Source organism: Stegastes partitus, unplaced genomic scaffold (assembly GCF_000690725.1).
Source record: "Stegastes partitus isolate 25-593 unplaced genomic scaffold, Stegastes_partitus-1.0.2 Scaffold698, whole genome shotgun sequence".
NCBI classification, from domain to species: domain Eukaryota; kingdom Metazoa; phylum Chordata; class Actinopteri; family Pomacentridae; genus Stegastes; species Stegastes partitus.
The window spans coordinates 230494-251972 of record NW_007578429.1 but is presented as its reverse complement, the minus strand read 5'-3'; the positions used below and the strand labels follow the sequence as shown (position 1 = coordinate 251972).

General features: G+C 41.5%; 1 protein-coding gene across 1 annotated transcript in view; it reads right to left on the bottom strand.

The window, feature by feature from the left end:
- LOC103363895 (zeta-sarcoglycan-like) overlaps positions 1–21479 on the bottom strand; it is a 37113-nt gene that overhangs the window by 4867 nt on the left and 10767 nt on the right. Inside the window, exons 3-7 of the mRNA XM_008290847.1 lie at positions 19829–20023; positions 17299–17400; positions 10473–10560; positions 9491–9613; positions 8163–8235 (exon numbers count right to left, since the gene is read on the bottom strand). Of these exons, the coding sequence (XP_008289069.1) occupies positions 8163–8235; positions 9491–9613; positions 10473–10560; positions 17299–17400; positions 19829–20023 (581 nt within the window). The remainder of the gene's footprint in view (positions 1–8162; positions 8236–9490; positions 9614–10472; positions 10561–17298; positions 17401–19828; positions 20024–21479) is intronic.

The following is a 21479-nucleotide window of genomic DNA, read 5'->3' as shown; positions in this document are numbered from 1 at the left end:
CCTCAAGTTTCAACGTGAGACACAATGAGCTGAATTACTTTACAACAAAAAAATCCCTGAAAGTATCCGATGTGTCGCGCTAAATTCAACGAAACATATTTATAAACGTCCATAATTTAATCAGAGGTGGTGGAGAACAAGCTGTTCTGGAAATATGTTGATGTGAGATGGAACAACCCAACAACACGTCAACAAGGTAGGAAAAAAATGTATTTACAGGAACAAAACAACAAAAACAAGAACAAAAAAATCTCCAGTTATTTCAAATTTTAAATATTTTCCAAGAAACGTTCCTGAAAAAACTACTTTTAATTTGCTAACTCAGGCATGTTTACATTGTACAATGTTGATTAATGTGCATTGTCCCTTGACAAATAAGTAAGTAAATAAATAAATAAAGACAATCCTTTTTAGCAATTAAACAGCCGACGTGTATTTGATGTTACAAATAAAATCTTTGGAATAATTCAAGTTTAAACACGAAACTTTCTTAAAAAGCTTTTTTAGTATGTTTTACATGTTTAATTAAAATAGAATTCGTCGACATTTATCCTTCAGTTCTGATTGGCTGCTACTGGTGACGCGTAACCAATCAGATGGCGCAGTGGGCGGGGCTTAGCTCAACACTTTACATGAATTTATTGGGAATCGCTTTAAAAAACACGGTGCAGATAATCAGAAAAATGCCCTTTTCTCTATTTCTGTTGAACAATTTTCCTCTTTCAGTCCAGCTGCTTGATGTTTTCATGCAAATGTATCGCAAAAGGAAAAGATGATTGCATGTTTTCATCCGAGGGAGGCTTAAATTTTCCCATTTTGCAGAGAAAACAGTTTTGAAATGCCTCGACGCCTGAGAGCTTCGCCGTCACCAGATTGAGCGATGAGGCCTCGTCCTCCTTCGTGACAAAGAGCTTATTGCTTCGGCACTATTTTTAGAGTTTCTTCCACAAACCTCTGATGATAAGTGAAGCCCTGGCAGGAGATAACTTGTGTGGTATTTGCGGCCATAAAGGCTGTTTATGACGGACTTGGTTCTGCAGGAAACCAACCTTGTGTTGTTTTTTTTTTGTGCTGCATTCGGGCTGACCTTTCCATCCACGGAAAGGTCGACGCTGTAGAGGAGGAAGCCGAACGGGACCAGATGTGCTGACGGTGCCAACGAGGAAGACGTTGGTTTGAACACCGCGTGTCCGAAGGTGAAACCGTCACACGAAGGATTCCAACGAGATTTACAGCCTTTGGTCTGCGTTCTATAAGTGGATGTGGTGAGTAATGAGCGGCAGCGATCCAAATCGTAACCACTGTCTCATGCAGTTGGCTAGCGTGGATACTGGAACGTAACACCAGCACAAACCAGTAAAAGCTGGTTTACTGGTACAGGTATAGTTTCTAGCTCTTGGAACTGGGATTCTCTGTATTTTTACCTTTGAATAAAACAAAAAGCATCTAAACGAGGAAGCAAGTTTGAGCTTTAAGAGTTCATTTTAAGTGCATGTATGGGAACATTGAGGCAGAAAACAGCCTCATTTGTTGTTAAATACCAACATGAAGACAACATCACTGTGCACATACGATGACGGTGTATAAACCCTGGCAAACACCAGTTTTTGAGTCCACATCAACATTTTTTCATGTCAAAATAGCAAAAAATTGACAACATGTCTGATGTTAGAGCCTCAAATGTTGTTAAAATGTCAACCAAAGACTGTATTTTAGTAGAAAACATGGAAACATCCATAATTATACACTCACAGGAAGTTTCTTGGACCACCGTCCTTCTTTTAATGGCCAACATTTAAAAATGTGGCCCCTGCTGGAGCCACTTAATCATTTAGATCTGCTGAAAATATTTCTTTGTGGGTCTCCACCAAATTTAATGGCTGTTGGAGTTCTATTTCTGAAGATGTTAAACCTTTAAAATGACATATGAGACACATAAGACGTTTTTTTGTTTAAGGGTGAGAGTATAAAAACCTTTAGGTCTCAAATCATCATCTGATTTTGTAGCAGAATGGTGACTTTGAAAGGCTGTTGGGGCACAGACGGCAGGAGCTTCAGTCGCAATTTAGTCAAAACAGCAAAATAAACTGGAACCTTTTCTTGCCACACATCCGATTCTACTGATGTTGGAGCCTCAAGAGTTAATATGTCGACCAAATACTATATTTTTAGTAGGAAATACAGATATATCCATATATATACACACTTACAGGTAGTTTCTGGGGCCACAATACCCCCTTTTTTGTTGAAAATTTAGCATTTTTTCCCATTTTTGATGGCCAAAAATTTAAAATGTGGCCCCTGCTGGAGCCATTTAATCATTTAGCTCTGTTGAAAACAAACATTTATGTGTCTTCACCAAGTTTCATGGCTGTTGTAGTTCTATTTCTGGAGATACTAAACCCTGAACATGGCCCTCCGACATTTTTCTAGGGTTAAATTACAACCATTTCCAGCCCTGAGAAGAAAAGACTTTCTCTAAATTCAGCCAAAGATATTTTATAGAACTTAGATGGAACTTGAACAAACTTAAGCCGCATAAAACACAATAAAAACTGGAAAAACATCATCAGGCACCTGGTTTTTATATGAAACTGACTCTATAAAATCTAAATATTCAAATAAGACTTTCACAGAAAAAGCGACACAGATGAGACGATTTTGCGTCGATGATTTTACTGTTCAGGTGAACGATGAGATGCAAACGTCTTCTTTTAACAGATACAATAATAAACATCGAACCAGTTTCCTCTTCAAAACGCTCCCAGCCGTCCAAACACCACAATAACAAAGAAACTTGGGGTTGCTGCTACGTGACGGCTCGGTGCTATCAAACCGGCGCTGGAAACGTCTGACCGGAGCTAAGTGGGACCACGAAGGGTTGTTCTGTTCCGCCTTTATCTCCTTAATGAACCTGTCACTCTTGTGTGGACACGCCGGCCGCTGAAACTGTCCCCGACGCCGCTCGGATAAACCGGCGGAGGCCTGCGCGGCTGGCTGCATCGCAAATAGACTTCAAAACCCGCCGAAGAAGTCGGGCCGAGCTGCGGCGGCGGGGAAGCTACGTGGGAAATAAAATGGAAAATGCAGCGTGTGGCGTCAGAAAGCGGAGCGCCTTCCAGTCCTGTCTGGGCTGCTTAGCGTCAGGATCGTCTCGCTGCAGGTTCCTACGAGGCTCCAAGCAGCCGTTTGCAGCCTGAACGAAAAAGTGAAGCTGACACGATTGAGACCTGGAGACTTGTAGACGCACTGATGGCACGTCCATCTCCATCCCGTCCTCGGCAGACTTTAAAAGACTCGGTGAACAAGCAGACGACAGGAACTTCACAGAGATCCCACGTTGGAAATCTGCTTCACATCTTCCTCGTCTGTTTTCGTTGATAGATTCGGGACGTGAGCGTTAGGAATCAGAGCGCCGTCCCTCAAAACATCATGAAAAAATTACATTTTCTTGTTCAGGCCTGTAATTTCTGGTTCTTCTAACATCCAGCTGAGTGGGCAGAGAGCGCAACACGGACAAGTTTTCAGCAATTATCTGTTTTATTCGTCTCTATGAGAGCGAGCCGAACAGAACCAGAGGAGTCACCGTGAGGTGAAGGAGCCAATCAGAGCCTGACAACAGCGATGACTGAAGGTAATGAAGGCGCGAGCCGAGACGTGACAAACCGACATCTCTCCGGCAGGACCATATCCACTTCATAACAGCACTGCCGTTCTTTTATGGAGCTCCACAACAAGGCCTCTGTTCTTGATAAGCCACCAGCGCAATCGTTCACCGGCCGTCGTGCACAAACACGTTTCCTCGCTGTTGGGAAGAACAAAGGAGGACGCAGGGCGGGTGCTAGTTTGTTAGTGAACGCTCTGCAGTCTTATCAATCAACAAAGTAAATTCCAAGTCGACTGGATGTCATCCTGCATGTGGATGTAAACGAGGGGTTCAAAAAATCCAACGTTGAGTTTTATGATGTTTGTGTTTATGGTCGACTAGTTTGTGGTAAAGCGATCCAACCAACAGCCCGTTAGTAACGTCACAATCTGACTTTTAAGTTTGGCCCATAATGGTTTTGGCATAAAAGTGTAGTGGTGATTCAAAATGGTGGACAGCACGACCTCAAGCCCTGTGAAAACTCAACCCGTAGGTACAGTAAGGCAAAGTAAAAACTTAATGAAACACCACCAAGCATCTATTTCTACCCCACGGTCCTCAGAAGTAGCTCCAGTTCCTCATGATCTAAACTCTTCAGTGCTGTTTAGCGAGACAAAGCTTGAATCAGTTTTTTTTCTTCAAAAGTAGAAAATGTGGTACGACCCGCTTTGGTGCTCAGCAGAAGGAAATTACAATACATCATATAGAGAGCAGCTGTTTCTATCTCTGGACAATGTTGAAACATCTCTGGATGCACATAATGTCTCCTCCAATAACCAGGATTTTTTTTTTAGCAACACAACATTTTGACCCCATTTTGCTCTAAAACTAGTAAATGTGGTTTGGTCCACTTTGGTACCAACCCCCTCAAGTGTCTTTAACAATGGTTGAAGAAAAGCCGTTGGTCACTCGACAGCAGAAACGCTACGCAAGCAAATTTATTCATCTTGAAATCCTGAGCACAAGTCATGAACCGCCACAGAAGAGTTTTGTGACGGGAGCTAAAACCAGCTGCTCTCTGCTTTCCAACATTCCAAACTCTTGGTTGGTTTGTTCTTCGGATGGTTCCTCAGGCTGGAATATTCCTCTTCTTCCAGCTTCTGCAGACTGGAAGTCACCTTATCAGCAGGAAGTTGGTTTATCCACAGACATTCATGGTGAGTGTATGAATGTCATCAGCACTGTTTGCACTCATGCAGCCCCATGTCATCGTATAATGATGCTGCCACCTCCGTGCTTCACCGTTAGGACGATGCATCCACTGTAGCGGTCCAAACATCTGGACCCCGTCTGAGCTCAGCTAGCTTTAGGAGTGTGCGCCCAACACTCATCAGGCTTCTTTTCTTGTTTGTAAAATTGCGTTAAAGCGTGAACTTTTGTTAGTTGCTGTTTTTTGGTTCCGGGCCGTCCGTAGAGGTTGGTGTTGATGAACTTCAAACTATCTGGGCCGAGTCTGAAGCAGCTGCCGTGTGTTCTTCAGAGCTAAATATTGCAAGTAATGAACTGTCCGGGGCGTCATTGTAGGCGATTAGCGGTACTATGGCAGCTTCCTAACCTCTTTATTACCGCTGACACTGTGTTTGCTGTCGTTTCTAGTTGACGGTCCTGTAGCATTTTCCATCTTTTAAAGTCTCACCATCAGATTTTTTGGTTTGTTTGGCATTTCTTGTCCATGTGGAGCCATGATGCAGACATGGACACCACCCAAAGGTCAACTGAGGTTATTTTCTAGCCATGTTGATGCAGTTCGTTTAGTTTCAGTGACCAGATCTTCTTTCTTGTTGCGGAGCCTGAACTTCCAGGAAATGCGCTGCTTGTCAGCTTTAGAAATATCGAAAGTCACAAGTGCAGAACAACATGTCAGAGGAATGATTGTACTCTTTACAGTCATTTAGAGTGTGATGGCGACAAACTCGAGCGCCGGCAGACGAAGCACTCGGGGAGAAGAACAGGTGCTTCAGAGAGCAGGAGGAGGATCTCCGACGGGTTTCTCTGATTTGTTCGTCTCCCAGATCATCATCACCGCGGCGCAAAAAAGAGCGACGTTTCATTAAAGAGGAAGAGCCGAGCGGCGTGGACGTGTTTTTATCCTCCATAGAGTTTTACTGACGTGTCGTTTGAAAGGCAGGTTTCACTTTCAGAGGAGAGAAATTCATTAGTCGTGATGGAGAAGCCCGGAGCTCCAAACAGAAACAAGCTTTTACTGTGAACACTGGAGTCTTCAGAAAGAAAAAACTAAACACTTCAAAATTGGCTCTAATCAGGTTCTTTAATCAGCTACTTTGGGCGACGACGACGTTTTCCGCGGGGACGTGAGTGATGAAGTGCTGGGATGATGTCACCAGATTGGCTGATAAACGAGGCGCACACGCGTGATCAATCAACGCGCGACGCTAATTTACAACCGACTGTCTGGTTCCGTGATGAAAAGGCGGCGACTCGGGTAACATTAGCTGGAGGCGCTGCGGGTTTTCTGGGCCGTTAACGTCACATCAGATCGAATACAGACGAACCGCCGTGGACCCGGGAGTTACCGTGCCAACACGAGTCCGGTTGTTCCAGGAAGCCATGTTTAAGGGACCAGGAAACGTCCCGTCCAATGGAGGGAAACTCAAACTGTGGATATTTAGCTTTAGCTTCATATATCAAAAAGTTTCAGCTCATTATTCCTCACATTTAAATTTGAGGCTGTTTGATCGACGACATCTGAGGAACGATTAACGATAAAAACCTGAACTTTTCTCTGTTGTTTCTCATCATGTCATTAATTCAGAAGCTGTAATATTGAACAAATAGATCAAATATTCTCTGATTATGGGTGAAGTTGAAAAATGGGGAATAAAATTAAAGCCGTCATAAAAAAATTCCATCTTTGAGCACAAATTTAATAAAATAAATGATGATGCAAAAGTCAACTAGTGACGTTTTCTGAACCGTATGTACCTACAAAATTGTTCTTTAAATATAAATTATTGTGTTATTTATCATTTTTGGAAGCCAATTTATTTTTGTGGTACTTGCCTCATCAGAAAGTTCTAAATATTATAAAATATTCTACGTGTTTAGTTTTGTATTTTTGTGGCCTGTGGTGCAGAAAATAGTTGACTTATAATTTTTTTCTCTTTTCATGAGGCTTCATTTTTCCCCCCAATATTGTCGATTCTGAATCAATGACACGATGAGAAATAAAAATAAAATTTCAGGTTTTTATCTTCAAACAGCCTCAAATTTCAATGTGAGGAAAGGAAAACCTGCTGAAAGTGGACTTAAAAAATAAAAAAATAGATATATTAATATAAGAAGCAAAAATTTTATCTTTAAAACATCTTTACAAAATATCCACAGTTTAATTTTCTGTAAAAATTTCAGGCAAATCCGAGCTGCTCGGACAGAAAATGCTCTAAAAAGATTTGATAAATTGAGACGAAATGACTTCAGCTTATGATAAAATATGATTTTATAGAAAAACTAAACCACTAAAAATGAAAACAAAGCAGAGAATTTCCCTTTATCTCCACGTGTGTTTTGGTTATTTGTCTGTATTTAAACAGCGTATTGAAGTCGTGTGTTTTCCTGTAACAGATATAAAAGCTTTCTGCTGTTTAACAGGTTTACCAGCGACTGATGTTGTTTACTTTGCTCGCAGCCCAATTACTCCACAAACGCTGTGAATAATAAGTAAAAAAAAAAAAAGAACAAAAATCGTGTTAGGCTTGAATTTGTGCCATTAATAGCCCACATGATTCGCTTCTCTTCATTTCCTTTAACGCCATGTTTGGAAAAGGAAATTGGGTTCAGATAAAAGCAGCGTTTGCTCGGTGGCAGCAGACAGAACACGCGTCTGTTTGGACGTCGTTTAAAGGCAGATTTTTGCAAATTAAATTACTTTTAAATCAAACGTCTCTGATCAAACACGCGGCGCCGCCTCGTGTCCGAGCCGCCGTCTCCCCGTCCGGTCGCCTCTCGTCGGGATCTGGACCACGTTTGCAGATGGTCACCCCTGAGCCGAGCCTCTGTGTGCCGCTTTAAAGCCCAGCGCTCATCAGTATTCCTCTCGCTGTGCAGGAATTAGCTGCCAGAACGCTGCTTTTTCTGCCAACTGTGATCGCGGCCCTCCTTTCAGGACCAGTAAGGTGGACAACAAACCGGCGCTCGTTATGTCTCGTTAATGGGAGCCGGGCGCCTCGGGCGAAGCGCCGCCGTGGTCACGTGCGCCGACTTTAACCGCTTTCTAATCAAATCCCGACTGCCGTACAGAATAACGAACAAATTAGCCGAAGCCCGCGGCCGCAAATTAACGGGACCCGGCTTCAGATTGAACAAAGCAACCAAGAGGGCGCTCCGGGTGGAGGAGCCGCTGAGTAATGTCTCCTGACACCCAGACGTCCACTTTGGAAACGCCGGGGAACATTCATCATCATTATTTAAAGATCTTAATTCTAATGCAGCAGGATATGAACACACGGCATTAAGCTTTCATGGGTCTCTGTGCAGCGTCTGAATATGAATAACTCACCTCAGGTCTTCAGAGGGCCTCGCCTGGATCAGCGGCGTTTCCACCGAGTGACCGAACACGGCGCCGTCCGGACCTGCCCACAGAACGTCAGCGGGTCAGCAGAGAAAACTTCGTCCAAATTCTTTCACGGGGATTATTCCAGATTAAATCAACTAAATTTGAAAAACTTCCTCAACCTCCTCAGAATCTTTTTTTTTCATTTCGTCCAATAATTTGTAAACTTTTATCTTCAAACTATAAATTTTCTCAGAGTCCCTTTTCCACCATTTCTGAGCCTCATAATGAAAAACACGTTTAAACTCTGTTACAAACTGACACCAGATCAGTTTTACGTCCACTTCAGGCGTCATAACAAAAAGACAAAATCTGCTTTTTGTTACCAGCTGCTAGCATCAGTATTATGGGATGTATCACCGTGAGAACAGTCAGACTGCAGCAGTTTAATGACATAGAGTCACAGAAACAACCATCAGTATCCTGGATGTGTTTCCGGTTTCTGATAATTCACCAGAGAAAACGTTAAAAAGTGCATCCTGGGTAAACTTTACCAGCTGGTTTGTGGTCGTTTTTTTGCTTCTATGTGGTGTTTTTGTGTCTCTCCTGACCACGACTACGACAGTGAAGCACGGCGGTGGCAGCATCATGATATGGGGCTGGAGAAAACTCTAAAAAGTGCATTCTGGGTAAACTTTCCAGGCTCACGTGTGGTGGTGGTGGTTGGTCAGAACCAGTTCTAGACAATGAAAAGATCATTTATTCACTCTGTGTCAATATAATTTTCTATATTTTAGCACCTGTGGACGTATTTCATGGCGTCAAAATGTAGAACTTTGGTTTTCATGTTTCATAGAACAGTTTAATCTCATCCATGAACCAGTTTGCAGCGTTCAGAGCTTGTTGAGAGTCTTTAGGTTCTCCTCTGATGAAGCTCAGTTCTGGTTCTGTCGGCCTGTTTCTACCAACAGTGAAGATGTGTCGGCTTGGTGTCAAAAAAAAAAAAAGGTTTTCCACAGAGTGAATGGAGTCTAAAGATGATTCTGGTATCAGATGAAGGTAAAATGATCACCATCACACATGAGCCTCGAAAGTTTACCCACAATGCACTTTTTAAAGGTTTCTCTGGTGACTGATCAGAAACCAGAAACACATCCAGGGAACCGATGCTTTAGAAAGCTACAATCTGAACCCTCCTCCATGTGCGTCCAGCATGAAGGTAAAACTCTCCACTGAATCCTTAAATACACTAAAGTTATTCTGGGTAAGTTGATTCTGAGGACGTCTGGTTGGACTGATTCTTCCTGTTTCTGTCACCAGGTGAGACAGTTTACCTGTGACTGTGAACTTCTCCGTCGCCATGACGACCTCGTCCTCGTCGGCGGTGAACAGGAGCTTTCCTCCGTCTCGGCTTCGCACCTCCAGCCTCTGACACTGGGCCTCCACGGCCTCGGGTCCTGCAACGACAGCGCCTCCTCAGTACAGATGTAAATATTAATGTGGACCAGTTTAAAAAACCTTCATGATCCGAGTTTGATAATTAAGAAGCTTTGTTGCTGTCGACTGTTTGAAACTGTTGAACAAAGGTTGCCTCGTGCGGCTCTGGTCGTGTAATGGGCTCGGGGAGCCGGTGTTTGGGCTTGTAAGGCCATTAGCGATGTGAAATGCTTTGTCGAGTGCTTGCTCTGCAAATGAAAGGCGGCTGACAAAGCTGGATCAGCAGCGCTTTTACAGCCGACGAGGACGAGTCAGTAATCTGCTCCGCTGGTGGGGAATATTAATTCCCGCTCTCCAAACTTTGGTGTTGTTCCAGATGTGCATGCAGAAACTCCCAATGCCCTCGACTGCCGAGGATTTAATTATTCTTGCTGAGTTTCGTCTCATTTCAGGCAAAAAAAAAATAAAAAATGCACCTCCTACAAAAGCCGGCGCTAATTTCCAAAAGGAAGGTCGAGCGTGACCGACGGGGTGTCGTCTGGAGCGCCGCTGTCACATCAGCAGGCTCGGATCAATGGCCGCTAACGCTGAGCAGCAGCTCGTTAATCAGGTAAATGACTTCGGTGATGTGGAGCGACTCGAGGTTGAACAAGAGGAGTCACCGGACTTCCAAGAGGTCTGAAAACGGTGCGACTTAAAGGTGAATTTGTTGCTCTAATCTTGATTAAACCCGTTGACGGTCAGGATTAACCTCCCATCAGTTTGTCAATAAGTTGCAAAAAGCTCTAAATTTAAACCCAGACGTCGATGTTGGTTTTTCCCATCAGCTGTCTAGACCTCGTGGCCGTTCACCATCTCGGGGGTGAAGCAGAAACTCACCGACTGTGAGCTGTCCGGTCAGCTGGCCTCGGCTGTTTCTGGCGTTCATGGTGACGTTCTTGTCCGAGCGCAACACCAACAAGCCGTCCTGGAGGAGAGAGGAGCAAAGCAGGACAAAGAAATGTCGTTTAAAAAAGGTGTAAATCTCATCAAAGCTTTTTACTGGTAGCACATCATTTGGTTGCACCTCCATCAGACTTTACCTGGACTGAGATCATCAACGTCTGCTTATCAATGGACACCATAAATTACTGATGTTCCCTGAACGCATCATGTGCAGGTGAAGGTTGAGCTCGATGGTTCACGTGGATTATTTTCTAAGAACGAATTTTTTATGTACGAATTTCCTACAAATTAATTTTCTACGGGTTTCATACGAGAGCTGGTTTTTATTTTTTACATTTTTCTAAGAGCGTATTTTTCTATTCGTGGCTTTTTCTACTCGAGGAGTTTTCAGTGAGCGGATCTTTTGTCATAGTTTTCTTTGTGCAAAGTTTTCTTGGTGTGAAAAATCTGTCGTTTCACATCTTGTTTCGTGTCTCCTTACAGTCATTTTGTTGAATTTTAGTCATTTTTTTTGAGTCCTTTCTCCCGTTTCATCTTGTTTTTCTTATTTCATGTCTCGTTTATGTCATTTTGTGCGTCTTTTGAGCAGTTTTTGTTTCCTTTCTTTTATTCTGGGTTCTCATTTTGTGCATTTTGTAGTCGTTTCATCTCGTGTCTTTCTCATTTTACATCTCCCTTCTGTCATTTTGAATCTTGTCCTGTGTTGTTTGGTTTTAGTTGTTTCTCTGTGGAGCAGTTTTGTCTCGACAAGTGGAGTTAAATAAGAGCCCAGTTTCTACGTCTGGAGCTTTCTACCAGTTTTCTGCCAGCCTAGCTCTTGTAACAGCAGCGTTTTCTCCATGCTGGGTTTTCTACCAACGGAGTGAATTTTAAACGCTACAGCTGCTCGTCGTCATTCAGTGGGAAACCAAAGTCATGACTGATTAGTTTCCATTTAACGTTGCAGCCTTTGTTCTTCTTCACTGGTTCGGTCTCCATCTCCAGGAGTATCTGAATCCTCTCCTCCTCCTCATCACGTTTATAAAGTGATCTGCTGTAGATTCACCAAACCAGCTAAAAAACTCAACTCAACCCGTCAAGAAACACATTTCATGACAACCTGAAGCTGTGATGGAGCTGCTGTCACCTCGTCTTTGTCTCAATGTTCAATCTGTTTGGAAAGAAAAGGAGCAAATTAAATGAATCAGCGTCGATGTGATGGTGTCTGACCCTCTGCTGGATATCAACCGCTGAGCTAAATGACATTAAGGCAAAACTATGGAACAAATTAAAACTGAATTAGCCGACGCTGGGCGATGAAGTGCAGACAGTCTGAGGAGGACGAGAGTTTTGGCTGTAAGTGACGGGCGTAGGAGGATCCTGTCCTCCGGCAGACGAGCTAACTGTCGACTTCCTGGCAGTTTGCAAAGTTTACGTCCGTTTGACGTTTGAGTGACGGCGCCGAGAAGGTCCAGGATCGGCTCAGGATGGAGGCAACACGGTCTGGACATAACAAGTCTGCTCTTTTAGGTCATCGTCTCTAAAATGCATCGACAACATCACTGACACTAAATCAGAACGTCTCATTTCATTAAACTGAGTCCAGAAGCTTCCTGTGAGCAGCCGACCAGCTTCTACCAGAACCTGTATGAAGGCTTTTATTTCCTTTGTCTCCGTTTCCGTCGTCTCTCGATCGTCTCGATGATTTTCTCGTCTCTCCAGTCAGTTCAGAGTCTATAAACGTCTTATTGTCGTCCAGGTGTTTCTTTCAGACGTAGGATGGAGTCAAACATTCAGCAGCTCATCGATCACTGACTGAACGTATTGAGTAAAAAAATAAAAACCTAAAAAAAAAAAAAAACTGTAAATTATAAGTTGTTCACAAAAAGTGAAAATAAAAACTGAAAACGATCTGACAGCAACGATGTCGAAATAAAATTTTTAAAAAGTAAAAATAAATGATGGCCAGCTGTAAAACTGTGAAAACAGCAGCAAATATGTGTAAAATAAATATATTTACTGCTGATTTTAATGGGGTTAAACTGTCATTTTTATCGTCGAATCTTGTTAAAATATAAATTAAATAATATTTGTGAAAGAGTTTTGATGTGGACATTACGTAAAGTTTTGTTTGTTTTTTACAGTGAAAAAAATGTAAATTAATAAAAATATAGGGGAATAAAATAAGTAGATATGGAAAAACTATAAAATAACTGTAGAATAATATGAATATGCATCAATTTTCCTTTAAATAACAGCAAATATCCGTAAAATAAATATATTTACAGCTCATTTTTGGGGGTAAAACTGTCATTTTTATGGTCGTACATTGCTAAAAATAAATTAAATGCTATTTGTTAACATACAGATCTTTGATGTGGACATTATGTAAATATTTGTTTGTTTTTAACAGTCAAAAAAATGTAAAGAAATAAAAATATAGGGGGTTAAAATAAGGAAATATGTAAAAACTGTAAAATAACTGTAGTATAATATAAATATGCAGCATTTTTCTTTTAAATAACAGCAAATATCTGTAAAAAAACAACATGTTTGCTGATTTAAATTTATTTTTTGAACGTCGTACCATCATTTGTAAAGAAAAAACAGATTTTTGAGGTTTTCTTTGAGCAGTTTTTCTCTATAAAAGAACTAAAGTGACATTTTTTTATCGTGTATAGTACATTGAAGGATCATGTTTATGCTGTAGATGGACTGTTTTATATTTATAATTGCATTAATTGTAAATAAGCGTGACATTTAAACGCTCCACGTTTGAGGCGTTCAGGTGTGATCGGCTTCAGGAGGAGCTCGTTATCGTCTCAGCGTTCCTCTTCACAGGAGTCACTCGGCTCGTCTTCGTCCTCTCGCTGCTCGTTTTAACGCTCGACGTGAACGAACACGAGTTCACGGCGAGGCGTCGCGTCCAGACGTGATACGAGTCCTTTCATAGAGTTTAAGGGTCTCGAGCTGCTTCCTCTGAGGTCAGCAGCAGATCAGAGCGAAGGCCGAGAACGAGGCCTGTTGTCGGAGGTGAAGGACGCTTCCTGCTCACGACCGACGACGTCACGGCCGAGATGAACAACAACACGAACCCTCCTGATGCTGCCAGCGTGTGAAATAGCAGCAGACGTTTTCAACAAAGCGCTCCGTTCGGGGGTTTAGCTGTAATCCTAGCCGAGTATATTTGCATAAATATATTTAAATTTTAATTATATTTGATTGTTGTGCTGGAAGCTCATTTGCATTCTGAGCCGAACGAGCAAATATTTTTTTAAAAAGCTGCCGAACAGGGACGCTGCTACGGCTTCATTCCCTCATTCAGGCATCAAACCTTTTCTAACGGGACAGAAGTTCTCTGAGCAGAACCCATCGAGCTGCAGACTTCTAGAGAGTTGAACAAGTGGACGGTTTGATGCTCGTCAGATCCAAGCAGGTGAAGCTGAGTGAAGCCTCCACCTGCTGCTATTTATAGAGCAGTCGGCTCCCCGGAGACGCCGCCGCCGCCGGCAGCTCGCCATGTGAACAGCACACATCTGATTAAGTGGATCCGGGCGGCGCCGCTTCGCTTTCACACTCAAAGCGAAGTCGATTTCAGGCGTCGCTCTGCTTGTAGCAACAGTTTGAGCTCATCGTTGTGATGATTTGACTGAACTGGAGCTGCAGCAGCCGTCGTTTAAATCCAGAAATAATTCTTTAGAATCGTAGAAATCAGCTTCGCCGACGTCATCAGGAGCAGCTGCTCGACCCAAGTCTGGTTCTGTGACTTCGCTTCACAGGTTTTGCACAAAATCAAAACGTTTCAACTCAAAAGGAGGAAAAACGAGTTTAAAAGGAGGAACAACGTGACCTGAACCTCCTGATGGACCAACACGCCACGTTTGGTAGAAATGTACGTTTTCCAGAGCAAGAATTTCACAGTTTTACTAATAAATCACTTTTAAGCTGCTAAATCCAAAATATCCTGCAAAAGTCTCCCAGAAAATAGGCTCCTGAACAAGATGTCTGAGAGGTTTTAACAAGAAAATGAATTTAGACCCAAAATGTTTCAGGAACCTCAAGAATTTTGCAAATTTATTCTTGTTTAATTTAGTTTTAATGTCTAAAGAGAAATAAAGGACCGTTAATAATAAAGAAAAGCTGCTAAAACCCAAATATTCTGCAACACAGAGACGCTGTTTTAGTCCTTTTAGAACGTTTAGAGGTTAAAATACGACATGCAAAAGATCTCGTGCTTTAATCATCTGATTGTATTTGTTGGTTTTTTTTAATGTCTAAAGAGAAATAAAAAGATAAAAATGTGAACTGAGAGTCTGAAGCCAACAGTTTTACCAATAAAGGACGTTAACGATCAGGAAAAGCTGCTAAAAAACTAAATATTCTGCAAATATCTCCAACGAATCAAGTTATTTGGGTGATTTCAACACAAAAATGAATCATTTTGGAGCGTTTTGAGGTTGTTTTGACAAAAACTTCAGCTTTTTGTTTTAGAAGTTTTAATTATTTTGACGAACTTCAAGAATTTATTTGTTAATTTGCTCTCGTCTGGATCTACTTGTTAGTTTTTACGTTTAAAGAGAAATAAATAACTGAAGTAAAAAAGGGATTCTTGTGGACTATACTGTATAATTATCCATAAAATTAACATTTTTTCAAGTGTCTGAAGGAAACAGTTTCACGGTTTTACCAATAAATGACGTCTTTGATGTTTGTAAAGCTGCTGAATCTAAAATCTTCTGCATCTGTCTGCAACACCAGACCAGATGTTTGGGTTCAGATGAGCATCAAGTTCTACGTTTTCACATAAACATCTGCAAGCTCTGAATCCAGCGATCCTGCGACAGCGAGGAACTTCAAGAGCGACACAGGATTTAAAAAAGACACTCGAGTGGCGCTGTGATTTTCTCGTGGTTATTATTCTCATCCGGTAAAGTTTGCTGAGCTTTGTGTAGAAGCTGACGGACGGATGGATGGACGGAGGAGCACCGAGGAGGCCTCGGGGCAGTAAAACTAATCCAGAGGCTCCTCCATCCATCCATCCATCCATCCATCCATCCATCCATCCATCCGTCCATCCATCCATCAGCTCTGACTGACGGCCCACGGAGGCTAAAGTTAGCCTCACATGAACACAATCCTGAATGTTCGACGTCCAGCTGAGTCTGAAAACCTGGAGATCAGCAGGAAGCTCCTGAAAACCAACGACGGACAGAAAATATCACAGAATGAAACCTGAAAACAGATGATATGTGATGCAGGAGCAAAACAGCATCACATGGACCGCTGCTGCTGATTATTGATTTAAAAAATCTCCCAAACATCAAACTCTGCTCCACCTGCCTGATCAGCAGCAGCTTAAATCGATGTATTAACGTATTTATCAGCAGCTCCAGATAGTTTATCAGCTCCTAGTGTCTGGTTTTACATCCAGCGCTGACTTTTCTGTTCTTTCTATTAACGTCGAGGCTGATTGTTGACAAGCGGCTGCATCACATGTGGAGGAATAAATAAACACTAAAAACATTCCTCGTGTCTGTTTCTGTGCAGCGTGGCGACTAGACGGCATCATTGGTGTATATCTGCTGTATTTCCTGCTCCCTGTAGCGCTCTCATGTACCAACATGCGCCTCTAATTGCTGATTGATGAGGTCACTGGGCTTCCCTTCACAGATCTGACTTCAGCTATCGATCAACAGAAACGGAGCTTCTGAGAGCAGCTTGTGCAGAAATCCGCCTTTAAGCTGCTGTTTGTGGCGAGTGGACGTCGTATCGATCGGCGCCGCTTATCTGAGCGCAGAGCCTGGACTTCATAACCATAATCCTCCGGCCCTCTCGCCGCTCCACATATTTCCTCAGGTGGAGAAACATCGAGCGACCCGCCGAGGTTTTTTTTTTCTTCCTCTGGTGCGGGCAGATAAGAGGACGGCCGCTCGGCACCGTCCGTAAAACAAGACAGTAAAAATGTCTGCAGGTGGTATTGCACCGCCGAGTGAAATACCGGCCGTGTCCGGCGCCGGGCCGGGCCGGAGCCGTGGCCTTGAGGTGTTTCCCGTCGCCGAGCGTCGTATTTAAATCAACATTTAGCTCCGACCAGAACATCAAAGAGCGAGAGTGGGCAATTTCAAGTTGTTTCTCAATCCGCTGTGGCAAATTGGACCCACTATCGAGCCACTTCCTCCGCCGACGTCCCTCAGAAATCAAATTTACATGGAACCCCGGCTTCCAGTGCTTGAAATTGCTTTCTGCACCGTGCCTAATCACTGAGAAAGGGGGATGATCCGACTGAGCGTCTGCGACTCGTGTGGGAGAAGGAAAACTCGGATCAACTTCGCGCTGGAGCCGCGTTGGTTAATCTGCTCGACATCAAAGGGGAGGAAGGAGAAGTGGGAAAATTTATCGCGTGGGCTTGATTGGAAACCCGGAGAGACTGTGGTCGTCCTGTAATCTCCTGGAGGTTGTACGTGGCCTTGGAGGAGCCCATTACCGCCTGCTGCCGATGGGAGGCCCTGATAGCCGCCGCTGGAGGACGGCCGGAAATGAGGAAGCAGAGAGAACAGAACGGCCTCTGTTGTCCAGAACACAACCAAACATCAACGTATCATCAACTCAAAGTTTGCTGCTGACGGATCGATCAGGAGTTCCTCCACGTCGGGCGGATCGATGCCGCCTCAGAGATCTTCCTCCCCGAGAGCCTTCCGCGGTCGATGCCGGTTCTTCCTACTTCGATCAGAAGTCGGTGAGAAAAAGTTTTTAAAATAAATAAAATAAAGGAGCGACTTACCGTCCTGGACTGGATCTCGTTGACGTACAGCGGCAGCAGGAACTCGCTGATCCCCTCCAGGCGAATCCCGTCCCGGTCCAGCTGGAGGTTTCCCATCCCGTCCTGCAACACAACCACGGTTCTGGTTTGAGTCAAAGGATTATCGCTTCCCTGAATGCAGGCCGAGCACGACGTGGACGGGCGGCGGACCGAGCGGAACCGGGCTGACGTGGCCACGAATGTTGAAAAGAGGCGATAACGGAACGGTCAGACTTTAACCACGGAGATAAAACGACACGATTCTCAAATTGGTGAAAAATGGTTTTATTGCCAATCTGATGCACTCCGTTACGACTCCTAGCTTCACCAAACTGGGTCGGCCTTCGTCAAATCACACAGAACTCAGGAAACATGTTGCTCCACCAGCTCACATCAGTTTATTTGTTAATTATTTCAGAGCCAAAACTTTTCGGAGAGTTATTCTTCTGGAGATACTGAACCCTTAAAATGGCTTCTCTGACGTTTTTATGTCCTTAAAGGTGAAAATACTGAATTGTGGAGCGTAAACAGACGTGAACGGAAGTCAGTGGCTGAAGATGTTGCCATACGGTTGTGGTAGTCAAACTTGAGTTCGGTTCTCATGTTGCATACTTTAGACAATTCATGGAGCAGAGATGCCATCAAAACAAAACGACTTTCACACAAGGAGGAAGCCACGAATTTTCAAAACCATCGACCCGGCAGGTCAACTAAAACTCTGCTGGACGTGGGTCAAACTTTAATGAGTTCGGGTTAAAATGTAAGCAAAATCAGGTAAATCCACGACCGTCGAGGTTTCGTCTTCCCGCTCATGAGCAGTCGTTGGGTTTCTCTCCAGAATACGAAACACCTGGAGATGATTGATGGAGTTAACCGGTGCTCCATAAATAACTCTGGATCGGAACCAAACGCTCGCTGCTCTGAACCTGCTGCACGACCAATAAGACGTCTTCCTATGGAGCCTGAGAGATTGGTTGCTCTGAGGCGACAGCGGCGCCACCGATAAGGTCTTCCTCCGGCGACGCAGATTGATGGGAGGCCAAAGAGGGTCGAGGAGCTCGTTGGGTTGTTGTCTGAGATTCACTCGTCGGGTTTTATACGATCCAGAAGAGACAAACAGACGTGAACGACTCAGGCTTTGTCTTGTATTATTATTGTATATTATTATACTGTAAAGTCGACGATCTCGTCCTTCACTTAAAGTGTTTTTATTCCCTTCATCACTGAATGAGTCAAAATCAGATCCTGATTCTGTAACTTGTTGTGACTCCTGCATAAAGTTTGATATTTAATGACACATAGTCAATTAAATCTAAAAGTAATAGATAAACTCAGTGATATTTAACTCTTTATCATCTGTTTTTCCAAGATGAGCTCATTGTACACTGTAAAAAAACTAAAACAATTAATAAGTCACATATTTTAAAAACTGTCAAAATAATAGCATATATGTATTTAAAAAATATACAGTTTAGCAGATGTAAATATTACATTCACATTGTAAAAATAACACTTTTTTTGCTGATTACTGTAAAAACAAAACGTTTTTTGAAAATTGCTAAAAGTTAAACTTCTTCCTTTAACCCTTAGTATAAATTTATTTCTTAAACATAACAGCAAATATCTATAAAATATTTATATTTCTGCTTGTTTACATACAGTAGAAGTTGTATAATTGAATAATTTTCAAACGTTGTAAAAGAACTTATTGCTGTTTGTAAAAACACTGATTTTTTTTCAGACATTATTTACAGTTTTGTGTTAAAGTCAACGTGTAAATTAAGACTTTTTTTCTGCGATTTTACCAAATAATATGTCATTTTAACAAAACAGGGAAAATCTGTAAAGTAAAGGTTAAAAAAAAGCATTTACTGTTTTACGGTTCTTCATTTAAACAACTTTTAACTTTTAAATTAATCAAACAGCAAATATCTGGGATGTATTGATATTTCTGGCAGATTGAAATACAGTCAAACGGTAATTTTACAGTCAAACGTTGTGGAAGAACAAATTACTACTTTAAAAAAAATACAGATTTTTGATTTGAATTTATAGTTTGGCTTTTAAATTCCTAATTGACACGAGTTTTTTGTTCAAATAACAGCAAAAATCTGAAAAATATGAACATTTCTCGTCATTTTAATACTGTAAACGTCGTGTAATACAGTCAACACAGTACAGTTATTATGAATTTAAGTCGTATTTAATATAACTGTTGTAGGATTTATTTCCTATTATGTAAACTACTCAGAAAAACTCTAAGAAAAACACTGACTTTATTGTTTGATCTTGTTGCGTGTTTGTGTTTATTTGTGAAGTTTTCTTCCTGATTTGACGTTAGTTTTACAGTGAAGGACTGTTTTCTAAAGCTACACAGATAAAGTTATTAATATTATCATTACTGTGGAGTCGGAGGTTTGACGTAACATGAGGATTTATTCTAACGTCCGGTTCCGTCACATTCACTGCTTTTTTAAACTCATCTTTAGCGTCTATTCTGAGCCCAACTCACCGCCGAGAAGTTCATGACCTTGATGATCCAGACGGTGAGCGCCAGGTTGACGATCATGGTGGCCAGCAGCAGCAGCAGGAAGAAGTAGAGGCAGCGCTTCCTCCAGCCGTACAGGCCCACCGGGTAGACCGGGTCGCAGCCGGGCCGCTGGAGGTGCAGCGCCTGGGAGGCGAGGATGAACTGCTCCTGGGTGATCTGGAAGAGACACAGCAGCTTCAGCCACCATGCTGGATGTTAGGCCACCAGGAGGAGTCTGGAGGGTTTAGTTTACAGGGTTTGAACAGAGGAACTGAAAGTGAAACAAAGACCTGAAGTATCCACACATGAACATTAATGCTCATGTCCAGCTCTTTATATTTAGTCTGAGACTGAAGCAGCTTCACGTTATTCACTGTTTAAAAAACAAACTTATTTATCCTGATTTATGATGCAGTCAAACCAAAAAAGGCAAAAAAGCTTCAGGCTCGTCCAGAACCTGAATCAGAATATATTTTATTTCCAAGTAGGTCTAGAAAAAAATAAATAAAAATTAAAAATCCGGCTGCAAGAAAAGAAACAAATACGCAACAAAAACAGCAGAACACTGTATCATTTTTAAAAAAGTGTAAAAATGGTTAAAAATAATAATAATAACAGCAAATATATGTAAAAGAATCTCTTTTTTTGTTTATTAAAAACAGTAAAATGGCACAATTTTGTATCACACATTGAAAACTGTATAAATATATATGAACGTGTTGAACACTTTTTTTTCTAGTTTGGGTGTATAAATTAATAGTTTTCTAATTAACTTAACAAAATTGGAAACAATCTGTGAAATCCGTAAAAAAAAAAAAAAAAAAGAATTGTTTACCTTTTTTTTGGTCTTTAATATACACATTTCTTCTTCCATATAAAGCCAAATATCTGTAAAATTCACATATTTTTAGCTGATTTAATACATTAAAATAGTATTATTTAATAATCAAACTAAAAAGAACAAAATGACCATTTATGAAAATGCTAATGTTTGATGTGAACATTCATTTACATGATTTAACAATTATTCATTATCTGTCATTTACCAAAACAGATAAAATCTGTAAAATAACAGGGAAAAAAGAGAAAAGAAAAATTAGAATTAGAATTTTATTTAAATAACAGCAAGTATCTGTAAATTTTAGCTGATTTAAATGAAGTTATATATATATATATAAATTCATGGTCTCTTTTTACTTGTTAGTGTCTGTAATTTAACAAAACAGGGAAAATATGTAAAATAACATTAAAATGCAATTTTTAAAAAAGTAACTGTTAGAAATAATGAATTTGTGCTTTGCTCAATTAAATATCGTTTAAAAAAAAAAAAGAAGTAACTTTACAGTCGAAGGTTGTAGAAAAATTACTGATTTTACTTTTTTTTTTTTTGAGGTGTAAAGTAACAAGTAAATAAAGTTATTTCCCAATTTCAGTTCTTAATATATCAAGTTTTTTAGTTTTTCTTTTTTTTTTTTTTTAAATTACAGTAAATGTCAGTAAACGTTATCAGACTGGGGTCCTGTATCAGCAGCACTACAAACTAAACGACTCGGGTCCTAAATCCGGGTCACACATGTCCGTTATCTGGTGCAACTTTTGTGATGACACAGCTGGAAACAGGAATCCGGAGACT